The sequence below is a fragment of the Pelophylax lessonae genome, assembly GCF_965119305.1.
Source record: "Pelophylax lessonae genome assembly, chromosome: 3".
Lineage (NCBI taxonomy): Eukaryota > Metazoa > Chordata > Amphibia > Anura > Ranidae > Pelophylax > Pelophylax lessonae.
Window position 1 is genome coordinate 557,373,209 of NC_138770.1, and position 26,352 is coordinate 557,399,560.

At 45.6% G+C, this 26,352-nt stretch overlaps 1 protein-coding gene across 1 annotated transcript in view; it reads left to right on the plus strand.

The window, feature by feature from the left end:
- Positions 1-448: 448 nt before the first annotated feature.
- The window catches only part of BUB1 (BUB1 mitotic checkpoint serine/threonine kinase), a gene marked incomplete at its 3' end in the record, with an annotated part of 111,631 nt that continues 85,727 nt past the window's right edge, over positions 449-26,352 (plus strand). Inside the window, exons 1-8 of the mRNA XM_082252468.1 lie at positions 449-561; positions 7,539-7,598; positions 11,577-11,718; positions 11,815-12,011; positions 16,921-16,964; positions 17,454-17,533; positions 19,751-19,821; positions 21,187-21,377. Of these exons, the coding sequence (XP_082108594.1) occupies positions 539-561; positions 7,539-7,598; positions 11,577-11,718; positions 11,815-12,011; positions 16,921-16,964; positions 17,454-17,533; positions 19,751-19,821; positions 21,187-21,377 (808 nt within the window). The 5' untranslated portion in view covers positions 449-538. The remainder of the gene's footprint in view (positions 562-7,538; positions 7,599-11,576; positions 11,719-11,814; positions 12,012-16,920; positions 16,965-17,453; positions 17,534-19,750; positions 19,822-21,186; positions 21,378-26,352) is intronic.

Here is a 26,352-nt window from a genome sequence, read left to right on the forward strand (position 1 = left end):
AACGAAATGCTGAATCGCAAAATCGGCCGATCATTAATGGGGGCAAATCCTTCCGGTCCAGAAGTGGTTAATGAACAGATACTCTTTATAATATTCTATAGCATTATTTAATTTTACTGTTGCTCTTTAATTCATTTCCAGTCAGCAGCCCGTACGAATTATAACACTTTTATCCGGCTCCTATCACAGTACATTCCTCCCCTTGGTTTCTCTCTGGACGAAAGGTCGATGAACTCAAGTAGCTTCAGTGTTGAGCAACACACTGCACTGCGCACAGCTCTGCCCTTATCAAACATGGCCGAGACGACCGGTCACGTGATTGTTCTCTACCACCGCACAGGTTCTCGCGAGATAAGACTTCCGCCCGTCTGGATTTTGAATTTGATTGGCTGTGAGCCCAGCCGCTTTGACCTATGGCAGTTGTAGGCTTTCTGCTTGCGCGAACGATTTGAAATAGTAGAAGAGGACGGGAGAGGTGTGTTATGGTGAGGAGCGATCTCTTATAGGACGTCACATCGGGAGCCGATCGCCGGGAAGGATGGATATCCAGAGCTGTGTGCAGTAAGTGTCGGTCTGCTATTGTGGGACAGATGGGGCTTTATTGTTCATTGCAGCATTACTGCCCTATGGTGTCTGGGACTGTGCTATAGATGGGCCCTGCAGCCTTATAGTCTACAATAAACGGATCTCTCCTCCAGGGATGGGCTTCAGTGGGGTGATTGTGCAGAATGGGGGGATGGGACAGAGGGACTGTCATGGTGCACAGAAAACCATTAAAAAAAAAAGAAAAATACTTCTTGTCTGCCTTTAAGTAGAACTATAGGCAAAACTTTTTCGTTTTGGATAGAGCAAGCAAAGTTTCTAATCCCTGAGAGATTTTTTTTTTTCACCATCTGTGTCCCAATACAGAGATTTCCCTTCACTTCCTGTCCCATAGCCAAACAGGAAGTGAGAGGAAATCCCTGCAAATTAAAGGAATCCCTTGGGATCTGGGGACCCGCAGGTCTTCAGAACTAGTTTCCCTATTGGAAGATTTCCCCTCCATTACTTTTCTGGGGACAACCCAAAAGAAGGGATTTTCTTTTACTTTTTTTTTTTACTTTCAATGATAATGGTAAACGGGAGAAATAAAGAAGGTAAATCTGCCTAACGGGGGCACAAACTGCACTAAGGCCCCTTTCACACTTGTGCGATTTGGACTGCAAAATGGCATGACAAGTCGTTGTCTATTATTTCCAATGAGTACCATTCATATCTGTGCGACTTGAAGTCACACTGACTTCAAAGTAGTCCCTACACTACTTTTGCACGATTTTGATGCGTTTTGAGGTCCAAAGACATTCATGCCCAGCCAAAATTGCAGCAAAATTGTGTGACTTTGAAGTCGCACAAGTGTGAAAGGGGCCTAAAAAAAAAAGACAGGGGTTCTGATACCTCTCCACTCTATCCAAAACAAACAAACAAAAAAAGGTTTTGCCTTTATTTGTGCTTTCAGTGCTTCCCCAGGTACGGCCCCGGGCCAAGCATGCTGTAAATGAGTGCCAGTACAATGTCAGAGTTTCTTATCTCTACACATGTTCCAGGTGACAGACTCCACAAGTATTTCGCCTGTGCCCCAGAATTCAGCCCTCTGGCAGCTGACATCACACTAGGGCTGCAACTAACGATTAATTTGTCTGTCGACTAATCTATCGATTATTTTTACGATTAGTCGACTAATCTAACGATTATTTTTATTTTTTTTGCTTAATTGAGTGTTTTTTGATTAGCTAATTAATCCTGTAATTCAGACCCCTCAGTAAGCTCCCTCCCAGTACAGACCCCACAGTAAGCCCTCCCACCTAGTACAGACCACTTACTAAGCCCCCCTCCCAGTACAGACCCCACAGTAAGCCCTCACACCTAGTACAGACCACTTAGTAAGCCCTCACACCTAGTACAGACCACTTAGTAAGCCCTCCCACCTAGTACAGACCCCTCAGTAAGCCCTCCCACCTAGTACAGACCACTTAGTAAGCCCCCCCCTCCCAGTGCAGACCCCTCAGTAAGCCCTCCCACCTAGTACAGTATGTACTAGGTGGGAGGGCTTACTGAGGGGTCTGTACTGGGAGGGGGGGGGGCTTAGTAAGTGGTCTGTACTAGGTGGGAGGGCTTACTGAGGGGTCTGCACTGGGAGGGGGGGGGGCTTAGTAAGTGGTCTGTACTAGGTGGGAGGGCTTACTGAGGGGTCTGTACTGGGAGGGGGGGGCTTAGTAAGTGGTCTGTACTAGGTGGGAGGGCTTACTGAGGGGTCTGCACTGGGAGGGGGGGGGGCTTAGTAAGTGGTCTGTACTAGGTGGGAGGGCTTACTGAGGGGTCTGCACTGGGAGGGGGGGCTTACTAAGTGGTCTGTACTAGGTGGGAGGGCTTACTGAGGGGTCTGCACTGGGAGGGGGGGGGGGGGCTTAGTAAGTGGTCTGTACTAGGTGGGAGGGCTTACTGAGGGGTCTGTACTAGGTGTGAGGGCTTACTAAGTGGTCTGTACTAGGTGTGAGGGCTTACTAAGTGGTCTGTACTAGGTGTGAGGGCTTACTGTGGGGTCTGTACTGGGAGGGGGGCTTAGTAAGTGGTCTGTACTAGGTGGGAGGGCTTACTGTGGGGTCTGTACTGGGAGGGAGCGCTTAGTAAGTGGTCTGTACTAGGTGGGAGGGCTTACTGAGGGGTCTGTACTGGAAGGGGGGCTTACTAAGTGTTCTGTACTAGGTGGGAGGGCTTACTGAGGGGTCTGCACTGGGAGGGGGGCTTACTAAGTGGTCTGTACTAGGTGGGAGGGCTTACTGAGGGGTCTGTACTGGAAGGGGGGCTTACTAAGTGTTCTGTACTAGGTGGGAGGGCTTACTGAGGGGTCTGCACTGGGAGGGGGGCTTACTAAGTGTTCTGTACTAGGTGGGAGGGCTTACTGAGGGGTCTGCACTGGGAGGGGGGCTTACTAAGTGGTCTGTACTAGGTGGGAGGGCTTACCGAGGGGTCTGTACTGGAAGGGGGGCTTACTAAGTGGTCTGTACTGTACAGACCACTTAGTAAGCCCCCCTCCCAGTACACTAGTACAGACCACTCAGTAAGCCCTCCAACCTAGTACAAACCCCTTAGTAAGCCCCCCCCCCTCCCAGTGCAGACCCCTCAGTAAGCCCTCCCACCTAGTACAGACCCCTCAGTAAGCCCTCTCACCTAGTACAGACTGTACTAGGTGGGAGGGCTTACTGAGGGGTCTGCACTGGGAGAGGGGCTTACTAAGGGGTCTTTACTAGGTGGGAGGTCTTACTGAGGGGTCTGTACTGGGAGGGGGGCTTACTAAGTGGTCTGTACTGTACAGACCACTTAGTAAGCCCCCCTCCCAGAACAGACCCCCCAGTAAGCCCTCCCACCTAGTACAGGCTATTACAAGACGCCACAGTACAGTACAGTACAAGCCGGTGTAGGGCCGCACATGTGACATCTCTAAGTAGCTGGGTGATCGGGGAGGATGGCGTTGCGGCAGAAGCTGTGGCGGAGTACAGGGGTGCTTGAGACAGTCAGCGCTCACCTCTTGTCTCCGACATCGGTGTGGACGGAGCCCGGCGGGGGAATTTCAAGCGGCGGCCGGCCAGGGGGCGTGTGACGTCACGCGTTGACCCGTTGACGCTTTTCACGCACGTCGACGATTTTTTGTAGTCGACTACGTCGACGCGTCGTGGCAGCCCTACATCACACAGCTGCTCCAGGAGGATCCCTACCATATTGTCAGGATCCACCCAGATGCCTAAATGATAGCTATCTCAGCACATGCCTGGGAGCCTTAGCCAGCTGTGCTTGGTGCACCAGTTAGCTCTGGAGGGGGAGAGCAATGACTTAGGCCGGCCATACATGGAGCAATTTTCTTTCCGGCAACCACGAGTCGTAGGAAAGAAATTTGCTCATTTCCCCCATTGACACAGACAGCGCTGACACAGGAGTCCCTCCTGTCGGGCCATTGTCTTCTCCCAGCAGGGGGGGGGGGGGGAGCTATAGCAAAAAACCCGGCATGCTGGTTGTACCCAAGTTGATTGATTGATCAAACAACTTGGCACATTCAGCCTGCCCATACACAGTTGAAATCTTTCACACAAACCAATCAATATACACTTCTTGGAATTTGGATATGTAAACATCCTTGTGACAGCAATAGGCATGTGACAGGTACTCTTTATAGAGAGACCTGGAGTCTATAAGCCCCCAATCCCTCCTCTGCCCTTACAAGCATTCAAAACGCCAAGATCCATGTTCTTTTGAATGCTATTGTGTTTTTTTTTTTTTTTTTAAATGGCGTGTTAACATCCGGGTAAACCAGAAGTGATGTCAGGTCATTGCTTCCAGGTTACAATAGCGGAGAGCCGATCCTGTCTTTGGTTAGCTGGTGGAGGTGCTGGCTGGGCACTCAGGTCTCCTGGTTGGATTGGAGAGTCTGAGCAAGCCGCTGGGTGAGGGGGTGGGATGTTCCATCCCACTGCTTGTAAAAGCTGTCCAGCTGCTAGGATTGCTTTTACAAGAGAGCCAACCGCTGGCCCTAAAACGGTGCTGGGATAACAACCCAAAATCCAGCGACGTTACATCGCTGGTCAGGAAGTGGGTAAAGACGAGTACGCGCGGGCCACATATCGGCCACAACTGAGTCTGTACTGCAGCCTGTCTGACAGAAGACGGACCAACGATTGGCTTCTGTCATATGAGTGTAGCACCCTCCTAGGTAGGTGCTAGGTGGATAAAAGCTTAGCAGCTCCATCTGCTTATCAGGGGAGCCTGATTGTTTGTTAGTTCTGTCTGTTGCATGTGTCCATGTGTGATTCATCTGGTCTGAGGGAGTGTCCCCACTGTATCCAATGGGGGAGCCTGTTGGACAGTGGAGGAAACCCAGCCAGTGACACACAGGCTTTTGACTATCCCAGTGGGTTGGCACAACAGTGGTGCATCCTGGGATACGTTATAAAAGCCGCAGGCACATCTGACAGGGTGTCTTTGGGTGGGAAGCCAGGTCCCAGCAGGAGGGTGACGGCTGTCTCTCCTCCTATTGCTGAGGAAGGTGGTCACAGGCAGTCAGCCTTGTGGACCAGACGTGTGGAGCTGAGGCAGGAGGTCCAGTGGATGCTGACAAGGGAGTTGGAGGCAGAGCAACCCAGGGGAAATCAGTGTTTGTGAGTACCGGGAAGCTTCCCAGGGGTCTGCCCAGGAAGGGGACCACTCCAGTAGAGTCAGTGGACAGGAGGTCACACACAAAGTGAGAAAGGGGCAGACCTCTCTTCCGGTCTCTTGTCAGCCAGAGCAAGCAAGATTCATCTATCGAGATGTCTACTGACCCTGGTGTTAAGGTGAATTAGGAGCTGACAGCCTTGAGGATTGGGGAACTACATCCCTCAGCAGAGCCTATCCTGGTCCAGGTGGCCAAACAAGCAATATTCAGTCTTAATACTATATGGTATACAAGACCCATTCTTTCTGGTGAGAGAGTTTTCTTAATACCCTCCACAGTGGAAACAAGTATCACCACTTGATCGTTTGGAAGCTGAGCACAGAGCACCTGCGCTTTACTGCACCCAGTAATATACCTATATAATTTGCACTACAAGTCACCCATGAATTCTGTCTTTTTAATTTTTTTTTTTTTTTACTTTTTTTTGAAATTCTTATGAACTTTTTTTGATTATTACTATTCACTTATTACTAGCATCTATTGATTATTACTATTCACAATCATAGTGCACTGATATATAATTTAGTTTTTTTTAATGTATTTATTTTGTATGTCATATTGAGCACCCTTGCTTTTATTAATTATTTATTTATTAAAGCGGAGTTCCACCCTAAATTTATACTTACCTCCATCTTCTCGCTCCGGGTCACCTGAAAAACAAATGGATAATCCCAATTTTTTTTACTTACCTGGTTTAGAAGAAAATATACTTACCTTACTTCCTCTTCCTCCCCTCGGCGGCCACGGCAATTCGTCACTTCCGCTTTGCAATGATTCCTGGGAGCTGAACGTCATCGCTCCCAGGAATCAATGCGCCTGCACCGGCCCCGACGTCAGTTTCGGTGCGGGCGCCGTCATACCTTGCTAAACAGCTTCTGGGCATGCCCAGAAGCTGTGCAGGGATGAAGCTGCGGCACCGAAAGTGACGGCGGGGCCGGTGCAGTGCATCGTGGGACGGAAGAGGACACAGAAGAGGATAGCGCTGGCTTCAAGCTGCCCACACCTGAGTTGGCAGCGCTGGACAATACATTTTCAAGGTAAGTATTTCTTCTTGCAGGTAAGTGCAACCCGGGACAGATCAGAGGCTAGCCATTGTGGAATGTACTAGCCCTGACTGTCCCGGGGGTATTTTTATTAAAAAAAAATTTCCCAGGGTGGAACTCCGCTTTAAGCACCATTGGTGTATTCATGATATTTGCATTTATTATTATTTATTGTATGTGCACTGCTGGCACTTCAGAATCCAATTAAAGCGGAGTTCCACCCTTGGAAAGTGTTTTTTTTTTTTTTTTTTTTTTTTTTTTTTTTCACTAAAAATAACCCCGGGACAGTCGGGGCTAGTACATTCCACAATGGCTAGCCTCTGAACTGTCCCAGGTCGCACTTAACCTTTTAGAAGAAATACTTACCTTGAAAATGTCTTGTCCAGCGCTGCCATCTCAGGTGTGGGCAGCTGAAGCCAGAGCGTCCTCTTCGTCCCAGAATGCCCTGCATCGGCCCCGCTCGTCATGTCCGGTGCAGGCACGTCATTCCTCCACAGCTTCTGGGCATGCCCAGAAGCTGTTTAGCAGGGAATGACGCGCCTGCACCGGCCCCGCTCGTCATGTCCGTTGCTGTCACTTCCTGGGAGCGATGACGTTCAGCTCCCAGGAATCGATGCAAGCAGGAAGTGACTGCGCGGGCCGCGGCCGCAGAGAGAGGAAGAGGAAGTAAGGTGAGTATATTTTCTTCTAAAACAAGGTAAGTAAAGATAAAAAAAATCGTGATTATCCATTTATTTTTCAGGTGACACTCAGCAAGCAGATGGGGCAAAGTGTCTTTTAAGGGTGGAACTCCACTTTAAATTCCTCAGGTGCACACATCCCATTTCAACATCCCTTTTATTCCTTTTTTTATTAACTCGTGTCACTGCTAGCACATCAAGCACCTTAGTGTGTTTTCTTAACAACTATACTTCTTTTTATATAATATTTATGCATTATTGGTAATTTATAATTTTACGTATAGCCATTCAGGCTTACCCAACCCCATTGATATTTCCACCTCTGGAATCACAATTTTGCTCTGGTCAAGCACTTTTTATTAGCCTTGTTTATTCTTAGCAAGCGCTATAGGTAGCCCCTTTACTCGTGGCTATATACAACATATCTCTACCCTTTCTATAGCAGCTGCATCTGATAAACATTCACTATCTATTTATATTTTCTAAATATTATATCACCTAGTCTATTGGCGCGAGGGATATACCTCTCAGTATATATGAATATCCTTACTGTATATGTGTTTGTCTCTGCAGAATGTTTGAAAGCCACATACAGGCATACACCGGTGATGACCCTCTGGATCTGTGGGACAGGTGAGCTACAACCCTCCAGTATTTGGAATAAGGCCTCGCTCACATAGTTGGTGATGCCCATATAATGTGAACAGGTTGTTTTTTTCCTGGTATCCCAACTTCCAGGTGCTGCATGCAGGCAGTTAATTGAAGTCTATTAGGAGGCAGTAGTTGGTCCTAATGTGACAGATGACTGGCCTCTAACGCAGGCAGCGTGCGCTCAGGGCCGCTTCACACAGGACTGTCACATTGAGACCAGCTGTTGTGTCCTAATAGACTTCATTGTGCTGCCTCCTGAATGCAGCATCTGGTTATTGAGACGTCACAAAAAAATGGCCTGTTCATGCTACCCAGACATCATCACCTGTGTGAATGAGGCTAAAAACAAGGAAAGTTTTAGACTTTTTAATAAGGACACCACACGAGTTACAAATTAAGTTGTACAATCTCTCCTTTAGATTTACCATTAGGCATGTGGTGCAAAGGCCTGCCTGATAACATAGGTTTGGTAGGTCCTCATTCTAGAGGCGTGCCGAAACCGAAAATTCAGGATGCACTTGGCCGAAAATTACAATTTTGAAAAAGTGTATATATATATATATATATATATATATATATATATATATATATATATATATATATATATATATATATATATATATATATATATATAATTTTTTTTTTTTTTTTTTTTTTTTTTTACATAATTGTATTTGACTTTTTTATTATAATCATAAATTTAAAAGAATATGAATTTGTCAGACATCGGCACCTTTAGCGCAAGAAAAGCTCAAGAAAAATGTATCACTTTAAATTTTAAGTTTGTCTTCACACTGGTCTCTTGCGCTTTCAATGTGGTGTTAAAAATCTTGCTTGCTGCATTTTTGGTCAGTTAACCACTTAAGCCCCGGAAGATTTGGTTGCTCAAAGACCAGGCCCTATTTTGCGATTCGGCACTGCATGACTTTAACGGACAATTGCCCGGTCGTGCGACGCTGTACCCAAAAAAAATTGACGTCCTTTTGTTCCCACAAACAGAGCTTTCTTTTGTTGGTATTTGATCACCTGTGCGATTTTATTTATTTTTTGCGCTATAAACAAAAAAAGAGCGACAATTTTGAAGAAATAAAATTTTTCACATTTTTATATGAAATTCTTTAAAAAAAAAAAGTAAAAATCAAATTATTTTTTTAACATTTTAGGCCAATTTGTTTTCTGCTACATATGTTTGGTAAAAAAAATCGCAATAAGCATATTTTGATTGGTTTGCGCAACAGTTATTGCGTTTACGAACTACGGGAAAGATTTGTCTTTTTTTTTTTTGCGGGACTGCGAAATTGTGGCGGACAGATCGGAACCCTGACTGACATTTTTGACACTTTTGGGGGTACCGGTGACGTTACTACAGTAATCAGTGCTATGAATATGCACTGTTACTGTAAAAATGAGACTAGCAGGGAAGGGGTTAACTTTATTGGTGATCAGTGGGTTAAATGTATCCCTAGGGACGTGGCTTGTGATGTAACCACAGAGACGTATGATCCTACATAGCAGGATCGTATAGTCTCTGCACTTACATCAGGGAGAATGATAGACGACTGTGTTTACATCAGCCAGCTGCCTTTCTCCCTCTCCTGCAGGAGATCGCGAGTGACCGGCGGACATCGGAGCCGCCGGTCACTCGCGCGGGGATCTCCGTGAACAACCGGGGGAGCGCCTCCGGCGTCGCGCACTCCCCCCCCCCCCCCCCCACAGGCGGCTAAGCGAGTGACGTACCCCTGCGTCACGTTGCCCAGCAGCGCCTGCCTGCCGCAGTATATCTGCAGTGGGTGGTTGTTATGTGGTTAAAGAAACCGTACCAAAAACGCACCACCTCGTTGAAATGCATCAATAATGCACCTGTATTTTTGATGCGGTTTTTGAGTCACATGACCTATGAAAAACACACCATAAGCACAGTAAAATTCTGTGCATTTTCACTGATGAAATTTCAATGCATCTCTACCTCATACATACAGTGCCTTGAAAAAGTATTCATACCCCTTAAAATTTTCCTCATTTTGTCATGTTACAACCAAACGTAAATTTATTTTAAAGGAATTTTATGTGATCGACAACACAAAGTAGCACAAAATTGTGAAGTGGAAGGAAAATGATAAATGTTTTTACAAATAAATATATCAAAAGTGTGGCGTGCATTTGTATTCAGCCCTCTTTTACTCTGATACCTGTAACTAAAATCTGGTCGAACCAATTGCCTTTAGAAGTCACCTAATTAGTGACTAGAGTTACACTTGTGTGTAATCTAATCTTGTTATAAATACAGCTGTTCTGTGAAGCCTTAGAGGTTTGTTAGAGTACCCTAGTGAACAAAAAGCATCATGAACACCAAGGAACACACCAGATTGGTCAGGGGATAAAGTTGTGAAGAAGTTTAAAGCCAGGTTAGGTTTTAAAAAAAAAAAAAAACTCCCAAGCTTTGAACATCTCACAGAGCACTATTCAATCCATCATCTGGAAATAGGAGTATGGCAAGACTGCAAACCTACCAAGACATGGCCGTCCACCTGAACTGACAGGCCGGGAAAGGAGAGCATTAATCAGAGAAGCAGCCAAGACGTAACTCTAGAGGAGCTGCAGAGGTCCACAGCTCAGGCCTTTCCATAAGACAACTATTAGTCGTGCACTCCACGAATCTTGCCTTTATGGAAGAGTGGCAAAAAGAAAGCCATTAGAAGTCCCGTTTGCAGTTTGCGAGAAGCCATGTGGGGGACACAGCAAACTTGGAAGAACGTGCTCTGGTCAGATGAGACCAAAACTGAACTTTTTGGCCTAAAAGAAAAACCCTATATGTGGCAGAAAACTAACATTGCACATCACCCTGAACACGCCATCCCCACCGTGAAACATGGTGGTGGCAGCATCATGTTTTGGGGATGCTTTTCTTCAGCAGGGACAGGGAAACTGGTCGGAGTTGATGGGAAGTTGAATGGAGCCAAATACAGGGCAATCTTAGAAGAAAACTTGTTAATCTGCAAAAGACTTGAGACTGGGACAGAAGTTCACCTTCCAGCAGGACAACGACCCTAAACATACAGCTGGAGCTACAACGGAATTGTTTGGATCAAAGCATATTCATGTGTCAGAAAGGCCCAGTCAAAGTCCAGACCTAAATCTAATTGAGAATCTGTTGGAAGGTTTGAAAATTGCGGTTCAGACGCTCTCTTTACAACCTGACAGTACTTAAGCTATTTTGCAAAGAAGAATGGGCAAAAATTTCACTCTCTAGATGTGCAAAGCTGGTAGCTACATACCCAAAAAGACTTGCAGCTGTAATTGCAGTAAAAGGTGGTTCTATAAAGTATTTACTCAGGGTGGCTGAATACAAATGCACACCACACTTTTCAGATTTTTATATGTAACCGTTTTATCATTTTCCTTCCACTTCACAATTATGTTCCACTTTGTGTTGGTCTATCACATAAAATACATTTACTTTTTTGGTTGTAATGTGACAAAATGTGGAAAATTTCAAGTGGTATGAATACTTTAAGGTACTGTACATAGTTCTGGTAGATTTAGGCCATTTTCACTCCAGAGGACTCATCAGATCTGCCTGTCCAGTGTTTAGGCGGCCCAATCGTATTACCCATTGTTCTCTATGGGGCAGCTGATGTCAGCAGAGATGTGTTAGCAGACTCCTGCCGGCATCCGATTCACACACAGATTGGGATATGTTCACCATCTGTCCAGCAGATCAGATGACAATCAGATGGAAACGTACATGAGCACCCCATAGAGAACAGTGGGCGGTGTCTGCTCTGCATAGCGGAGCGGACGTGGACCTATCGACTGCACAGCGGGGATCAGTGGAGAGATCCCGGATCCGCTTGGACAGATTCAGCCTCGTGTGAAAGGGGCCTTAAGGTTGATTGAGCAGAAATTGTGATGTGTATGGTTACCCTTTATGCCACCCTTATGTCTTTTGCCTCCTTCAAGGTATGTTCTTTGGGCTGAAGAAACTCTGCCACCACAAGAAAAACGTAATGTTCTTTGTTTGTTGGAGCGTTTAGTGCGGAACTTTATAGGGGAGAAGAGATACTGCAATGATGTTCGATACCTGAAATACTGCATCCGATTTGTGAGTCGCTTTCTCTGTATTTGTATTTGGAATGATCAGTGAAATGGGTGAATGTCTGTATACTCATAGCATGCTCTGTTTTTCACTCCTTTCCAGGCTGAAACCATTGATGAACCCATTCAGTTCTTTGAGTATCTTTACAGCCGAGGTATAGGTACCTGTTCTGCTGCTCTGCATGTAATCTGGGCTCAGCAGCTGGAAGCAAAGGGGGACCTGCAAAATGCAAGTGCCATGTACCATAAAGCTTTTCAAAACCAGGCACAGCCTAAAGACTTTGTGGATCATCACTACAGGTCAGTGTGTGAATCTTTCTGGATAGCTTAGCTGAACACTGACGTCTTCATGGTCCATATAATGAACGCTAGATATCTGCCTTATGGTAGTAATGCCTGGTACACACTTTGAGATTATCGGATGAAGGATCGTTCATTGTTTGCATGCTAGTCTCATATCGAAAATGAAGAGGTTACCTAAGTTACGAAAGTTTTGTACAAAGAAAATAATCAGAATTGATGTAATGTTTTGTATTTTTGGATGACAACTGTACTGATTTAAATGAAAATTGTATGGTCTGGTATCATACGAGAAAAATTCATGTTTTGTTCCCTCGGATGAACTATCATGATTAGGTCTCGAATAGGCTTGTGACGGTATCAGATTTTCATGCTGCGATTAATTGATTAAGGTTTTGCCACGGTATACGGTATTATCACGGTATTCTATTATTAAATTTAAATTATTAAATTTCCACCTCACTTCAATTTCATTGCTGAATTTAGGGGCTTTGGTTCACTTATGCACATTATTATATAGGCAGTCAGTACAGACTCTGTGAACCAGGCCTAAAATAGGTCATCAAGCAGTGTCTGGCCTAACTGGTGATAACTGGTCCTGGCGCTCGGCTCCGATCCGATGGCCTGGTCATTAAGAGGGCAAATCCTTGTGGTCAAGATGTGGTTAAACCTGAAGGAGGTGTTGTTTATAAATTACTTTACTATTGCTTTAGGCCTGGTTCGCATGTATGCGGGTTGGTGGTTCGCATGTATGCGGGTTGGTGGTTCGCATGTATGCGGGTTGGTGGTTCGCATGTATGCGGGTTGGTGGTTCGCATGTATGCGGGTTGGCGGTTCACATGTATGCGGGTTGGCGGCCCACATTTGCACAGGCATAGCAGCCCATTGATTTGAACGGGCTGCTATGCCCTCATTTTCCGCAGAAAAAAGGTGCATGCAGCATTTTTTTTAAAATTCAGTGGCCTTTGAAATCCATCCTGCTTTTGCACCATGCGACTAACCTGCAGTTCCTGCTCTGGCAAGCTTTCTGCATTTTTTGTATACGTGGGCACGGCATTTAAAAACAGTTTGCGTGTGCAGCAACGGCAGGTAAGTCGCATGGTGCAAAAGAAGGATGGATTTCATGGCCACTGCATTTTTTTAAATTCTGCATGCACCTTTTTTCAGCTGAAAACGCAGGCATAGCAGCTCAAGCCCATTCACATCAATGGGCTGCTATGCCTGTGCAAATGTGGGCCGCCAACCCGCATACATGTGAACCGCCAACCCGCATACATGTGAACCGCCAACCCGCATACATGTGAACCACCAACCCGCATACATGTGAACCAGGTCTAAAGCAATAGTAAAGTCATTAATAGATAAAAACACCGGTCCTCCTGCAGGTTTAACCACTTCTGGATCGCAAGGATTTGCCCCTTTAAAGACCAGGCCATCGGATCAGAGCGCCAGGACCAGTCATCACCAGGTAGGCCAGACACTGCTTGATGGCTGTATAATAATGTAATGTGTGCTGCTATGCGCGTGTGTGTGTGTGTGTGTATATATATATATATTAGAGCTGCACGATTCTGGCCAAAAGGAGAATCACGATTTTTTAGCTTGGAATAAAGATCAAAGATTCTCTCACGATTCTCTGTGTAACAAAAAAAAAAATTGGGATAACTTTACTGTTACGTTTTTTTTTTTTTTTTTATTCATTAAAGTCTATTAATTGCGTTTGAAAGACTGCTGCGCAAATACAGTGTGACATAAAATATTACAACAATCGCCATTTTATTCTGTAGGGTCTCTGCTAAAAAAATATATAAAATGTTTGGGGGTTCTAAGTACTTTTCTAGCAAAAAAAAAACTGATTTTAACTTGCAAGCAACAAGTGTCAGAGAAAGGTCCAGTGTTTAAGAGGTTAAACTTCCTTTCTCCCTGGGAGAGGGAAGGAAAAAATACAAATGTAATCATTTTTGTTTATAGTTAGGAGACTTAATGCTGAAAGGGTTAGCTGTGTGAGTGAATGAGTCATCCAGCTCACTGAAATGTATCAATTCACAAGTCAGGCAGACTTGACAGAGAAACTCGGTATTTTAAAAATGCCACAATAACAATACCGTGGCTATGCAATACCGCGATATATCGAATTATCGAAAACCGGCATATGTCTAGTCTCGAAAGCTGTGTACGATTGGTCAGATTATTGTATGATTGCTTTGAACGCAGTATTTTTCATACGATTTTCTGATTGTGTGTGTACGATCCATTAGTGTGACTTGATTATCCTTTTTGGAATGGCCCAAGTTCGCATCTCTATATTTGATGAAAGACCTGTTCATGTAGAGCCACTTGGAGACCCGTTAGGAACTATGGCAAGGTCTGAACAAACCTTCCTGTCATGGCCGAATCTTGGGCTTTTAGTACAGCAAAGCTTTAAGCGGAGATTCAATCTCTCAATCAACATTGACTATTTTAAATCCTTATGCTGCTTGCATTAGAATATAGATCACAGGTGTCAAACACAAGGCCCGCGGGCCGAATGTGGCCCCCCAGGCCATTTCATGTGGCCCTCACACCTCTCATGCAGCTGTGGCAGCCCCCTTGTCTCTGCCCCCACCTTTTCTCTGTAGTTGGCAGCAGAGAGGACAGAACTCCTTTGCCAGATCCTGTAGTACTCTGTGCAGCTGCAGAAAGGCTCGTCTTTGCCCCTCCTCAGCAGTCCGCATCAGAGAGGAGGGCAGAACTCCTCCTACAGATCCTGCACCTCTCTGTGCAGCCGCAACACCAACTTGTCTCTGCCTCCCTTGGTCTCAGCATTCAGCAGACTCTGGAAGCTGACTCCAGCCCTTCTCTGGTTCTCCTCCAGACCCTGCAATTCTTCCCAGATCCACCCTCTGGTAAGGGGGTGCATTGGGATGTAAGGGGGGGGGGCGTGGGGTGCTCTGGACATCTAATCTTTACATATATAACCGGCCCTTTGTGAGGGAAACCATAATGCTGATGCGGCCCGCGATGGAAGTTGAGTTTGACACCCCTGATCTAGATAGAAAAGTAGGGCTGAACGATATTCGATTTTAACATCGACATCGCTCTGTGAACGTGAGCGATAGTCACCTCGCCGGAACAGCGATGGTGTACGGAATTATCACAGGTTAAGAACAGTGTGGAAGGCAGAGAAGTCGGGACTCACAGTGAGTAGAAGAACACAGCCTGACATCCGTCCCCTCCCCTGACATGTTCAGTCTGCTCTGGAGCTGGCGTTGAGTGCCGTGAGCAGGCACGCGTGATTGGTCCGCTGCTCACGGCGTTCACCGCTCAGTCAGGACAACTAGCCTCAGCCCCCTCTATATCCAGCAATGTCCACAAATGCCTCAGCCGTCCAGGACACTCTTTTCTGATTGGCTGAAACACAGCAGCGGCGCCATTTGTCTGCTGCTGTCAATCAAACTCAGCTAGCCAGTCAGGAGAGAGGGGGCGGGGACCAAACAACATCTCCGTGTCTGAATGGATACACGGAGCTGCAGCTTGGCTCGGGTGCCCCCATAGCAAGCTGCTTGCTGTGGGGGCACTCAACAGGAGGGAAAGGCCAGGAGCTGCAGCCAGGGACCCTAGAAGAGGAGGATCCTTGCTGCTCTGTGCAAAACCATTACACAGGGCAGGTAAGTATAACATTGTTATTTAATAAAAAAAAAAGAGACTTTACAATCACTTTAAGGACAAACTCTGATGCTACCCTGATATTGTATCACACAAATGTGTGCATCAGTTTTAGCTTTTGGCATCCAAACACTAAGGCTAGGTTCACATCTTGGCGTTGCTATTTTCGGGCGTTTTTTCAGGCGTTTTATAGGTGTTTTTGTGCAGGCGTTTTTAGGTTGACAAGTGACCAATGGAAAAAAATAAAACTCCTGTAATCTGCTCAAAAAGAAGCTCAAGTACTTCTTTTGAGCAATGGGTGTTTTGCTAAAAACGTCAAAACGCTCATATGTGAACAGGGGCCATTGAAATGAATAGGATTTGTCATGTTGGGCATTTTTTTTAGCTGATTCTAGAGCAGAAAAACGCCCCAAATGCCTACATGTGAACTTAGCCTTAACGACTGTTACCTCCACAGGCATCCATGATCTAAGACTAACCTATCTAGCCCTGTAAAGAAGAAATCAGTATACATACCTTTTTTTTTTTTCTTAAGCTGCTCCGGTCCAGTCTCCAGCGGTGGGAAGCTCTGCAGTGGACGCAGCCGACAATGGCTGTGAAATTAATGGGAAGTGACGTCACCTATAGAGTTACTATGGGGCTTCTGTTGTCAGCTGCCTCCTCTGGACCTGCCTCCACAGCGAATCATGATTGTGAATGTCTGTAGATGTAGCGAATTTTAGTGTTAGGGTGGACTTCCCCTTTAATTACAGAAATGTTATACTTGCCTGCTCTGTGCAATAGTTTTGTACAGAGCAGCTCCAATCCTCCACTTCTCTTAGGTTCTCCAACCGCTCCTGGCTCGTGCCCCCATAGCAAGCCGCTTGCTATGGGGGGCACTTATGCACGCTCGCTTCCATGCCCCTCTCTTTGTCCACAAGATACTCAGGTTAGGGCTCGGCCCCACCCCCACTCCCTCCTCACTGGCTGTGATTGACCGCAGCCAGAGCCATTGGCTCCCTCCACTGTCTCTGGGCCAATTGGGAGGCAGAGAGCTGGGACAGCAGCAGCTCTCATGCACATTGCTGGATCGGGCTCAGGTAAGTATTAGGGTGGGGGCGGCTGCATAGTGTAGGTGTTTTTTTTTTTTTTTTTGTTTTGTTTATTTTTTTTTTTAACCTTCATGCGTGAAGGTAAAAAACCATCAGCCTTTACAACCACGTTTTTAGGTCTGATTTAATTTTCCTTTTTTTTTTTTTTTTTTTTTTTCGTTTTCCTTTTACAGAGCATTTCAGATAAGAATAGCTCAGAAGACTTCAACTGATCGAGGTAAAACCAAATAGTCGGGTAACTGCATTTTCATGGAAAAAAAAATTGCATATAGAATTGCTACACATGCCATTTTGTATTTGACTATTATTAAACATTACCTTTCTTTTTCAATCTGCAGTGCTGACATTTTTTGTAAAATGTAATGTGGCAACCTGGAGGCCTTCTGTACACATTTGGTGTATGGAACACACTCCCAGAATATCTCTTCTTGTTTGTGTAATTGGCTCACTGATTTTCCCAGAAGTCTGCAGTATTATACAAGTCAGATTTTAGGCATCCTCTGCAACAAAGATTTCAGACTTAAACTTTATTAATGCTTGCTCAGTTTACTAGTGTTGGGCTATCTACACCTGTATTTTTGGCCTTAATCTTTTAGGCCCAGGGAACCTGTATTTATCTATTTAATCTCCAAATATATATACACTGCTTTTTTTTATAGGTTGTTTGACCTGATCTGACCAGTTAACTTTCTTTTTATGCCAATAGATTCCCATGTGCAGCCTCTGAGAGATTCCCAGATTATGAATCAGATCACACCCACATCATTTACTGAGCCTAAATGTCAGGTACTGGTCTGTTTGTGTGTGTTGCTCATAATGCCTTAGGACGGTATGCATGTGTGACCATTTTTTGACATTGCATTTCCTCATGTATGGATTCTCTGGAATGTTCTTGTGTGTGTGTTTTTTTTTATTTTTCTTGTATGGTTTGGTTTGTTGATCTCTGAAACTTTTTTCCTGATTCAAAAAAGTTTTTCTTCAATTCAAAACCCTTTTTATTTTTATCTTTGTCAGAAATCTACAAACCAAACACGTTGCCAAATAAAATTAGTACTTTACATTTTGACAAAAGACAAAAAATATGTAGCATAATACATATTGGCCTTAAATTGATGAAAAAAATTAGATTTACGATTTTACATTTTTTAGTTTCAAACGTTTTATTGAACATTTCAAAATATAAAAACTACAGAGAACAGCAGTAATCTGGAGATACAAAGGAACTTTGGCAAGCAATGTCAACAAAGCAACTATGAGTTAATATATGCTAGTCTCTAGAACTGGGTAACGGAGATATACATATTATAAATTATATCACCTGGGAGCTAAGGGGGAGAAGTTTTCCAATTTGGCATGGTCTCAAACCGGTGGTGGTGGGTTCCAGGTGTTCTTGAGACAGTGGCTTGAGTGTTGTTATACAGGGCTATTTAAGTCTACGGTAGGGGTATGATGAGGAACTTATGGCCTTTGGGTCTATATCCCGGTTGTTGTTCATGATGGTGGGTGAAGAAGGTTCAACTATAGGGAGTAGAAATCGGTTGGGTGTATTTAGGAGAGTTCCAGAGTCTCGTGAGGACGACATTACTTGAGAGTAAAGGTGGTTACTGCCGGGTGCTTGAGTCGTCTCTGCGTAGGGTGGATGGTTGTAAGCTTTGAGTCGACTTAGAGTCGGATATGGGAGATTTTACATTTTTTAATTGTGAATGTTCTATGGCAGAATGTAAAAAAAAGAAATATATATATATATATATATTTTTTTTTTATTTTTTTTTTGTTTATAGCGCAAAAAAAAAAAAAAATCGCAAAGGTGATCAACTGCCACCAAGAGAAAGCTCTATTTGTGGGAACAAAAGGACATCAATTTTATTTGGGTACAGTGTCGCACTACCGCAAAATTGTCAGTTAAAGTAATGCAGTGCCGTATCGCAAAGAATGGCCTGGTCATTAACCACTTCAATACAGGGCAGTTACACCCCTTTCCTGCCCAGGCTAATTTTCAGCTTTTAGCGCTGTTGCATTTTGAATGACAATTGCGCGGTCATGCAACTCTGTACCTAAACCAAATTTATGTAATTTTTTTCCCCACAAATAGAGCTTTCTTTTGGTGGTATTTGATCACCGCCAGTTTTTTTTCTTTTTTGCTACACAAATAAAAAAAAGATCAAAAAGTTTTTGGAAAAAAAAAAATATTTTTTGGTTTATTATAAAATATTGTAAATACGTGTTTTTTTTTTTTTTTTCCTGCACTGATGAGGCCGCACTGATGGGGTGGGCACAACTGGCAGGCTCCCTGAGCCCTGATTGTCATCCCTGGTGGTCATGGTGGGCATCCCTGGTGGCTCTAGTGGCACCCCAAAGGGTCTGCACTTGTAATCAATGCTCTGATTACCAGCACAGAACCACCCCCCCCCCCCCTCCTCCCGGGGGTGAGGAGAGCCACTGATCGGCTCTCCTCTACTCGTGCCTGTCAGGCACAACTGAGGAAAGCCGATCAACGGCTCTTCCTATTTACTATGTGACCAGCTGTGATTGGAAACAGCTGGTCACATGGTAAAGAGCCTATGTCAGTAGGCGCTTTACCGAGATCGGAGATGCGGTTTGACAGAGTGACACACCGCAGCAGCGATCGCCGATCTGTGCACCCCCCGGGGGTGCGCAGGGCGCATTATCTTGCACACCGTCATATGACGGCGGGTCAGGATAGTGCAACTACCTTCCTGCCGTCAATTGCCTATAGGGCGGGCGAGAAGTGGTTAAGGGGGTAAAACCTTCTGGTCCAGAAGTGGTAAACTCCTTTTTTTACTTTAAAAGACAGTACCACATAAAGGAGACTTGATAACATGCAAAGTTATTGATGAAATGTAACATTTTTTTTTTTTTTTTATGTTTTCCCCTTTTGTAACAGTCCAGATATGAATTATTAAAGATGAGCTACGTTTGAACTAAAGTGAATTTAATCACCGCTAAGTGGTTCTAATTTTTTTTTTTAAATGTTTGTTTTAGAACTCTGCCGAAATTCAGATTCCAGTTGTGAAACATTCTGAAGTGCCTCCCAGTAAGGATGAATCTGGCGTGTAAGTGTGCTGTGCTCATTTCTTCTTTCTGATGTTGAAATCTCTTCGAATAACACTTTATAGGAGCTGCAGTGTACAAGAAGAACCTAATCTTTCTTTTTAAGGACACTTCACTCATTTTGAGAGGATATAGTGGAGATTCCTTACATACACTTTGACTGCATTTGTTATGTAGTTCAATGCTAATCTGTGGTGGACAAAATGCATTTTTTAAAAAAAATTTTTATATAATGTGCTCGGCACTCCAAGGTGCCCAAATGTTATTGCTGATATGTTGCAGAGCCCACAAACCACTGAAAACCAGGGTGTTCGAAAACATTGACAATTGTTTTAAACCCTCACTCTGGGCAAGGGTCAAAAAATATATAGAAGTACAGCCAAAGCTCGTTTAGCTGTACTTCTATGGCTCATAGGAGTGCTGTTCATTTTCCACTCCTGTGACCCATTTTCATCAGACAGCAGACTGAAGTCCGCTGTCTGCTGACGTCAGTCGGTCCAGGCTCGGGCAAGATTGTGACAATAGAGCCGGGATCCGCCCACATGCTTGGACCGGCACTCGGCTCAGCCTCTCGGCGAGCTGCTGAGGGGCTGAACCTGCTCCTGCCCCCTCCACAGCCCAACGCTCTAGTGAGTGAGAGGGGGCAGAGCAGTGACCTGAAGACTGACAGTGCTGTGAGAACCGAGCAATCTGCGGTGTTCGATTGCTCGGTTCTCTGTGTTAGAGGTGTCGGGAGACGCATGCAATATTTGATGCAGTATGATCCTTAGAAAAAAAACTAGTCACTCCTCCTGCCAGTCTCCAGCTAGTGGTCAGCATTCCCTCTCATTAACCTCACCCTGTATGAAGCAGTGGCCATTGGTCCTTCCTTGTACAGTGTGTATAGGAAAGAATTACCCCCCTTTAAAATCATATTTTGTAGCCTAATATGAAGACACTGTCTTTGTTTTATCTAGCTGTCTTTACGCAGTGCAACTTATAACCTCCAAGTGAAAGAGACAACATGTCCGAAAGAAATAAAACCAAGTCAAAAACCGAATCGCTGAGTTGGAAAAAGGAACACTCCTCCTAAAAATGACTTGGAAACTCAATCAGTTATTGCTAATCACTTTCTCAATGGCACACAAAGCCACTTTCAACTGTGATCAGCTGTGGTCATTTTGATTAGATCAGCATGAAAAGCGCTTTCCTGGAGCGTTTCAGTCCCTGGTAGTGCAACTACTAGTTCTCAAAATTCTTCATGTATTTGAGAATACCCCTGTAAATTTGGCAAGCCACAAGTAAACATTTCTGGTTAGTAAACTAGAGCACTATCTGTATAATCACTGGAATAGCCTCTTTTTAAATGTATATTTTTTGTGTTTCAGTAACAAGTGGGTGACCATTTCTAAGTCGGCTGTGGTACCTACACCAGTTGCAACTTCAGCAGAAATCAAGCAGGTTCCCATGTACTGTAAGGACAAGCTAATCTGTGGAGATTCTGAGATGTCCCTTGAGGAATTCAGAGCAATTATCTACCAGAAGAAATGTGAACAGCGCAGAAAGATGCAACAGTGGGGTAATCTGCAGTTTGCTTTTTTCCACTTCCATACAAAATTTGATTCTGGTTTGAGATCTCTTTTGTATTTTTTTTTTTTTTTTCTTGGCAGAACGATTGCGGGCAGGCAGCTTCGCAAAGATAAATATCTTCCTAGCCCTTGACCCCTGACTCCTGCTGCACTGGTTCTTTCCAAGAGTAACCCCTGCATGCCGAACTTATGCAAATATGCCCCACTGGACTGGGCTGTTTTCCGTGGGGCTGCATATTTGCATTGCACTCCCAGCATAGACACGGGGGTCTCACGGAGAGCCCTGTACGAACGATCAGGACCCAGAACTCCTGATTTCTGATCACTTGAACTGTGATGGCCTCTGATTTGATGAAGGCAGGGTTCATACGGTCCTGGAAATCCTGGAAAAGTTTTGGAATTTTTAGATGGAAAATTAGGAAACACACTAGGTTTTGGAAAAGTCATGGAATTAAATTACTGTTGAGGAGCGGGGAGCGAATGCTTAATTATTTTATGATAATTATATTGCCACATACTATATTTACATTTTGCTGTATTAGCGTCCTTCCGGGTCCGCGGTATGCGTGTGCTGTCATTGGCCAGCAGCAGCCGAAAAGATGACCCAATCAGGCAGCGGGGAGGGCCGGCCGCGGTTTGCCTGGAGACACTGTGACTGGCTAGCAGCAGCAGTAACAGCCGGGAGATTATCAACCAATGAGGCAGCGGAAGCGTCACTGGAGGGCGGGCCGGCCGCATGAACGTGATGATGACGCGGAAGGGGGCGGTAACCGCACCCCCACGTCATCACGTTCATGCGGCCGGCCCCCCCTCCAGTGACACTTCCGCTGCCTCATTGGTTGATAATCTCCCGGCTGTTACTGCTGCTGCTAGCCAGTCAATGTCTCCAGGCAAACCGCGGCCGGCCCTCCCCGCTACCTGATTGGGTCATTTCCTCGGCTGCTGATGGCCAGTGACTGACAGTAAGGGCAAACTGCGGACCCGGAAGGACACCTACCTGTACCAGTGCTATACGCTGAATGTAAAAATGCCCCCCCCCCCCCTCAGTGCTCTTTAGCCCCCCCTCAGTGCTCTTTAGCCCCCCCTCAGTGCTCTTTAGCCCCCCCTCAGTGCTCTTTAGCCCCCCCCTCAGTGCTCTTTAGCCCCCCCCTCAGTGCTCTTTAGCCCCCCCCTCAGTGCTCTTTAGCCCCCCCCTCAGTGCTCTTTAGCCCCCCCCTCAGTGCTCTTTAGCCCCCCCCTCAGTGCTCTTTAGCCCCCCCCTCAGTGCTCTTTAGCCCCCCCTCAGTGCTCTTTAGCCCCCCCTCCAGTGCTCTTTAGCCCCCCCTCCAGTGCTCTTTAGCCCCCCCTCCAGTGCTCTTTAGCCCCCCCTCCAGTGTTCTTTAGCCCCCTCCAGTGCCCTTAGCCCCCCCCCGGTGCTCTTCAGCTCCCCACAGTGCTTTTCATCTTTCCCCCCCCCCCCCCCATGCTTTCTGGCTCCCCCAGTGCTTTCCAGCTCCCTGGCTCCCCCCTCAGTGATTTCCAGTTCCCCCCCCAGACAGTGCTCTCCAGTCCCCCCTCTCCCCCTGTGCTCTCCATTCCCCTGGTTTTCCATGCTCCCCCCCCCCCCCGCCTTCCAACAACCCCTGCAATGCTTTCCAAACCCCCCCCCTTAATTCTCTCCAGTCCTCCCCCCCCCCCCCCCCGTGCCCTTCAGCTCCTCCAGTGCTCTCTGCTTCCCCTGTGCTCTTCTATCATGTCTGCAGTCTCTAACCTTCTCTTGTATCATGTCCGCAGCCTCTGACCACCTCCTGTATCATGTCCGCAGCCTCTGACCACCTCCTGTATCATGTCCGCAGCCTCTGACCACCTCCTGTATCATGTCCGCAGCCTCTGACCACCTCCTGTATCATGTCCGCAGCCTCTGACCACCTCCTGTATCATGTCCGCTAAATGTACAGTGTGTGTCGTAAAACGTTTGACATTTCGAACATGGGAGAGGCAGCGTTGTCTAGCCACGCTAAAGGTGCAAAGCACCAGTCTGCAGCTGCGTGCTTGACAGCTTCCAATCCGATCGCTGGCTTTTTCACCCATGCGCCTGAAGTGACACCGGCTCCCAGCTGCGGCAGCGGTGCTTCCATCTCATCCACTGTAAAACAAGGGACCATTTTGAGTCACGCTGTATCCAGAAACAAAACCCTGTACACTACAAAGATTGTCATTTATTTTAGTAAAAATATGCTGGGTGTGACATGGATTTTCTTCTTATTTAACATGTATACATAGACATTTCATGAAACATTAGGTCATGAATATTTACGTGAAGTCATGGAAAAGTCATGGAAAAGTCATGGAATTTTATTGGTGAAAATGTGTATGAACCCTGTGAAGGGAAAACTGTGATTGTCAAGGGCAGTAGAATTTATTTAAAACCCTCACCTTTTTCAATGAAAGATATAAAATGGGATTTTTTAATTGCCGTAAAATCCATTTCTCTGATGATCATTGATGGACACAGATCCTGATATTCATAACCATTGGGTTATACCCCCCCCCCCCCTACAGGAGAAGGACACTAGGCTGAAAAGAAGTCTGGCTACATCCATGAGCAGTCCCAGGAGGTATACTCCCTCTCTCTCTGCTATAGCCACTCAGTTTTGTTACAAGCAGAGTCAGGAGAATATAACTCCACAGAGAGGTGGGTGCTGTGTCCGTCAATGAACGTCAGAGAAATGGATTTTTACTGCTATAGCCCTCAGTTTTGTTGCAAGCATTGTTTAGAAGAAAAAAAAGCCCCATCCCACTCATAATTAGAGGGGCGGGTGCTGCGTCTGTCAATGAATTTCAGGGAAAAGGATTTTATGGTGAGTCAAAAATCCCATTTTCTCTTTCGTTCATTGATGGACACAGCTCCTGATATCCATTGGGACGTCCCAAAGCAGTATTAAGCATGAGGGGTGGAAAGAAAAAAAAAATTCACAAACATTAGCCAACCAGGCAACAGGAGCTCAACCAAACTGGAGCCCACCGAAAAAAAAAAAAAAAAAAAATACACCCTCAAAGAGGATCGGATTCTCTCAACAGCAGCCTGCAAAACCTTGCGGCCAAAATAAGCATCCGCAGATGCCAACACATCCACTTTATAGAACTTTGTAAAAGTGTGCACCGATGACCAGGTGGCCGCCTTGCAAACCTGCGTCACTGACGCCTGATGACAGAAAGCCCAGGAGTCACTAAGCACCCTAGTAGAGTGCGCTTTGACAGGGAAAGGAGGAACCTGACCCCTGATAGAATAGGCCTGAACCACCGTCTGTCTGATCCATCTGGAAATGGTCGCAGAGGAAGCAGACAACCCTTTTTGATGTCCATCCGTGAGCCCAAAGAGAGAGTCTGGCTTCCTGAAAGACTGCATAGCTGCCAGGTACACCCTTATTGCTCGGACAAACATCCAAGGCATGCAAGGCAATTTCCTTAGGATGTTTAGGCCTTGGACACAGGGAAGGCAACACAATGTCTTCATTCAAATGAGAATTGGAGACCACCTCGGACAGGGGCGAAAAAAACACCTTATGCCTGTGAATCACCAGGTAAGATGAATGACAGGAGAATGCCGCTAGTTTTGACACCTTGCGAGCAGAGGTGATAGCCACTAAAAGGGCCACCTTCTGGGACAGCGTAAGCAGGGTATCTCCCAAATATTTTCAAAGGGAGGCTTCTGTAGAGCTGAAACATCAAATTAAGATCCCAGGGTGGCAACGGAGCCTGCACTGGAGGAGCCAAATGTCGGACATCCTGAAGAAAGGTACGCACCAGGGAGTGTGTGGCCAAAGGTCGTTGGAAGAAGACCGCCAAAGCCAAAACCTGGTCCTTGATGGTACTCGAGGCCAATTTCCGTCCAACCCCCCATTGAAGGAAGGTCAAGATCTGAGCCACCGAGAAGCAGCGAGGAAGAACCCCAAGAGACGGAATGTATGTCTTCCACGCACGATGGTAAATTTCCTAGCTTTCAACAGTGTAGCAATCACCGACTCGGATAAACCCTTATCCTTCAGCACCTGGCGTTCAAAAGCCAAGCTGTCAAAGCCAGCGACTGTAAAACAGGATGGAAGATCGGTCCTTGGGACAGCAGATCCTCCCTGAGAGGAAGCTGCCAAGAAATGTCGGTGACCAGCCGCACCAGATCGGTGAATCAAGCCCAGCGAGGTCAGTTCAGGGCCACTAAGAGGACTGGAAACCCTTCTGCCTGCGTAGAAGTCTGAGCAGAAGCTTGAGGGAAGGCTTAAATCAGACAATACTGACCCCACGGGGCAGCCAACACATCTGTGGTGTCCACCAGAGGACCCCTTGACCAAGCCACAAAACTTTGCACCTTTCTGTTGACCTGAGACCCCCACCAGAGACACAGTTGATAAAACACCTCCGGATGAAGGGACCACTTGTTGTGGTCTAACGCCTGCCTGTGTCCGTCAATGAACATCAGAGAAATGGATTTTATGGTAAGTCTAAGAATCCAATTTTTTTACAAAAAAAAAAAAAAAAGAGGATGGATATTAGGAGATATCATTTACCACCAAAAAGCCCAGTTTGTTCTGGGAAAAAAAAATGCGGTATAATCCACCTGGATGCACAAAGTTTTACTAACGCATGTCCAACTTTCAAAATTGCGCTTAGGTATTTAGATTTGTTTAACAATTGGGAGCGAAGGGGTTAAAGTATAACTAAAAACAAAACTTTTAATTTTTACTTTTGGACAGAGCGGAGAGAGATTAGAACACCTGTCAATTTTTATTGCTATCTCTGCTGCCTGTAAGAGTGGTTAATCCACACCATTTGTCCTGGTTATCATTATCAAAGTGTAAAAAAAAAAATCCCACATTTTGAGATGTCCCCATAACAGTAATTGAGGGGAAATCTTTCAATGGGGACATTAGTTTTGGGGGTCCCTAAGAGATTCCCCTAATTTGCAGGGATTTCCTGTTTTGGCTATGG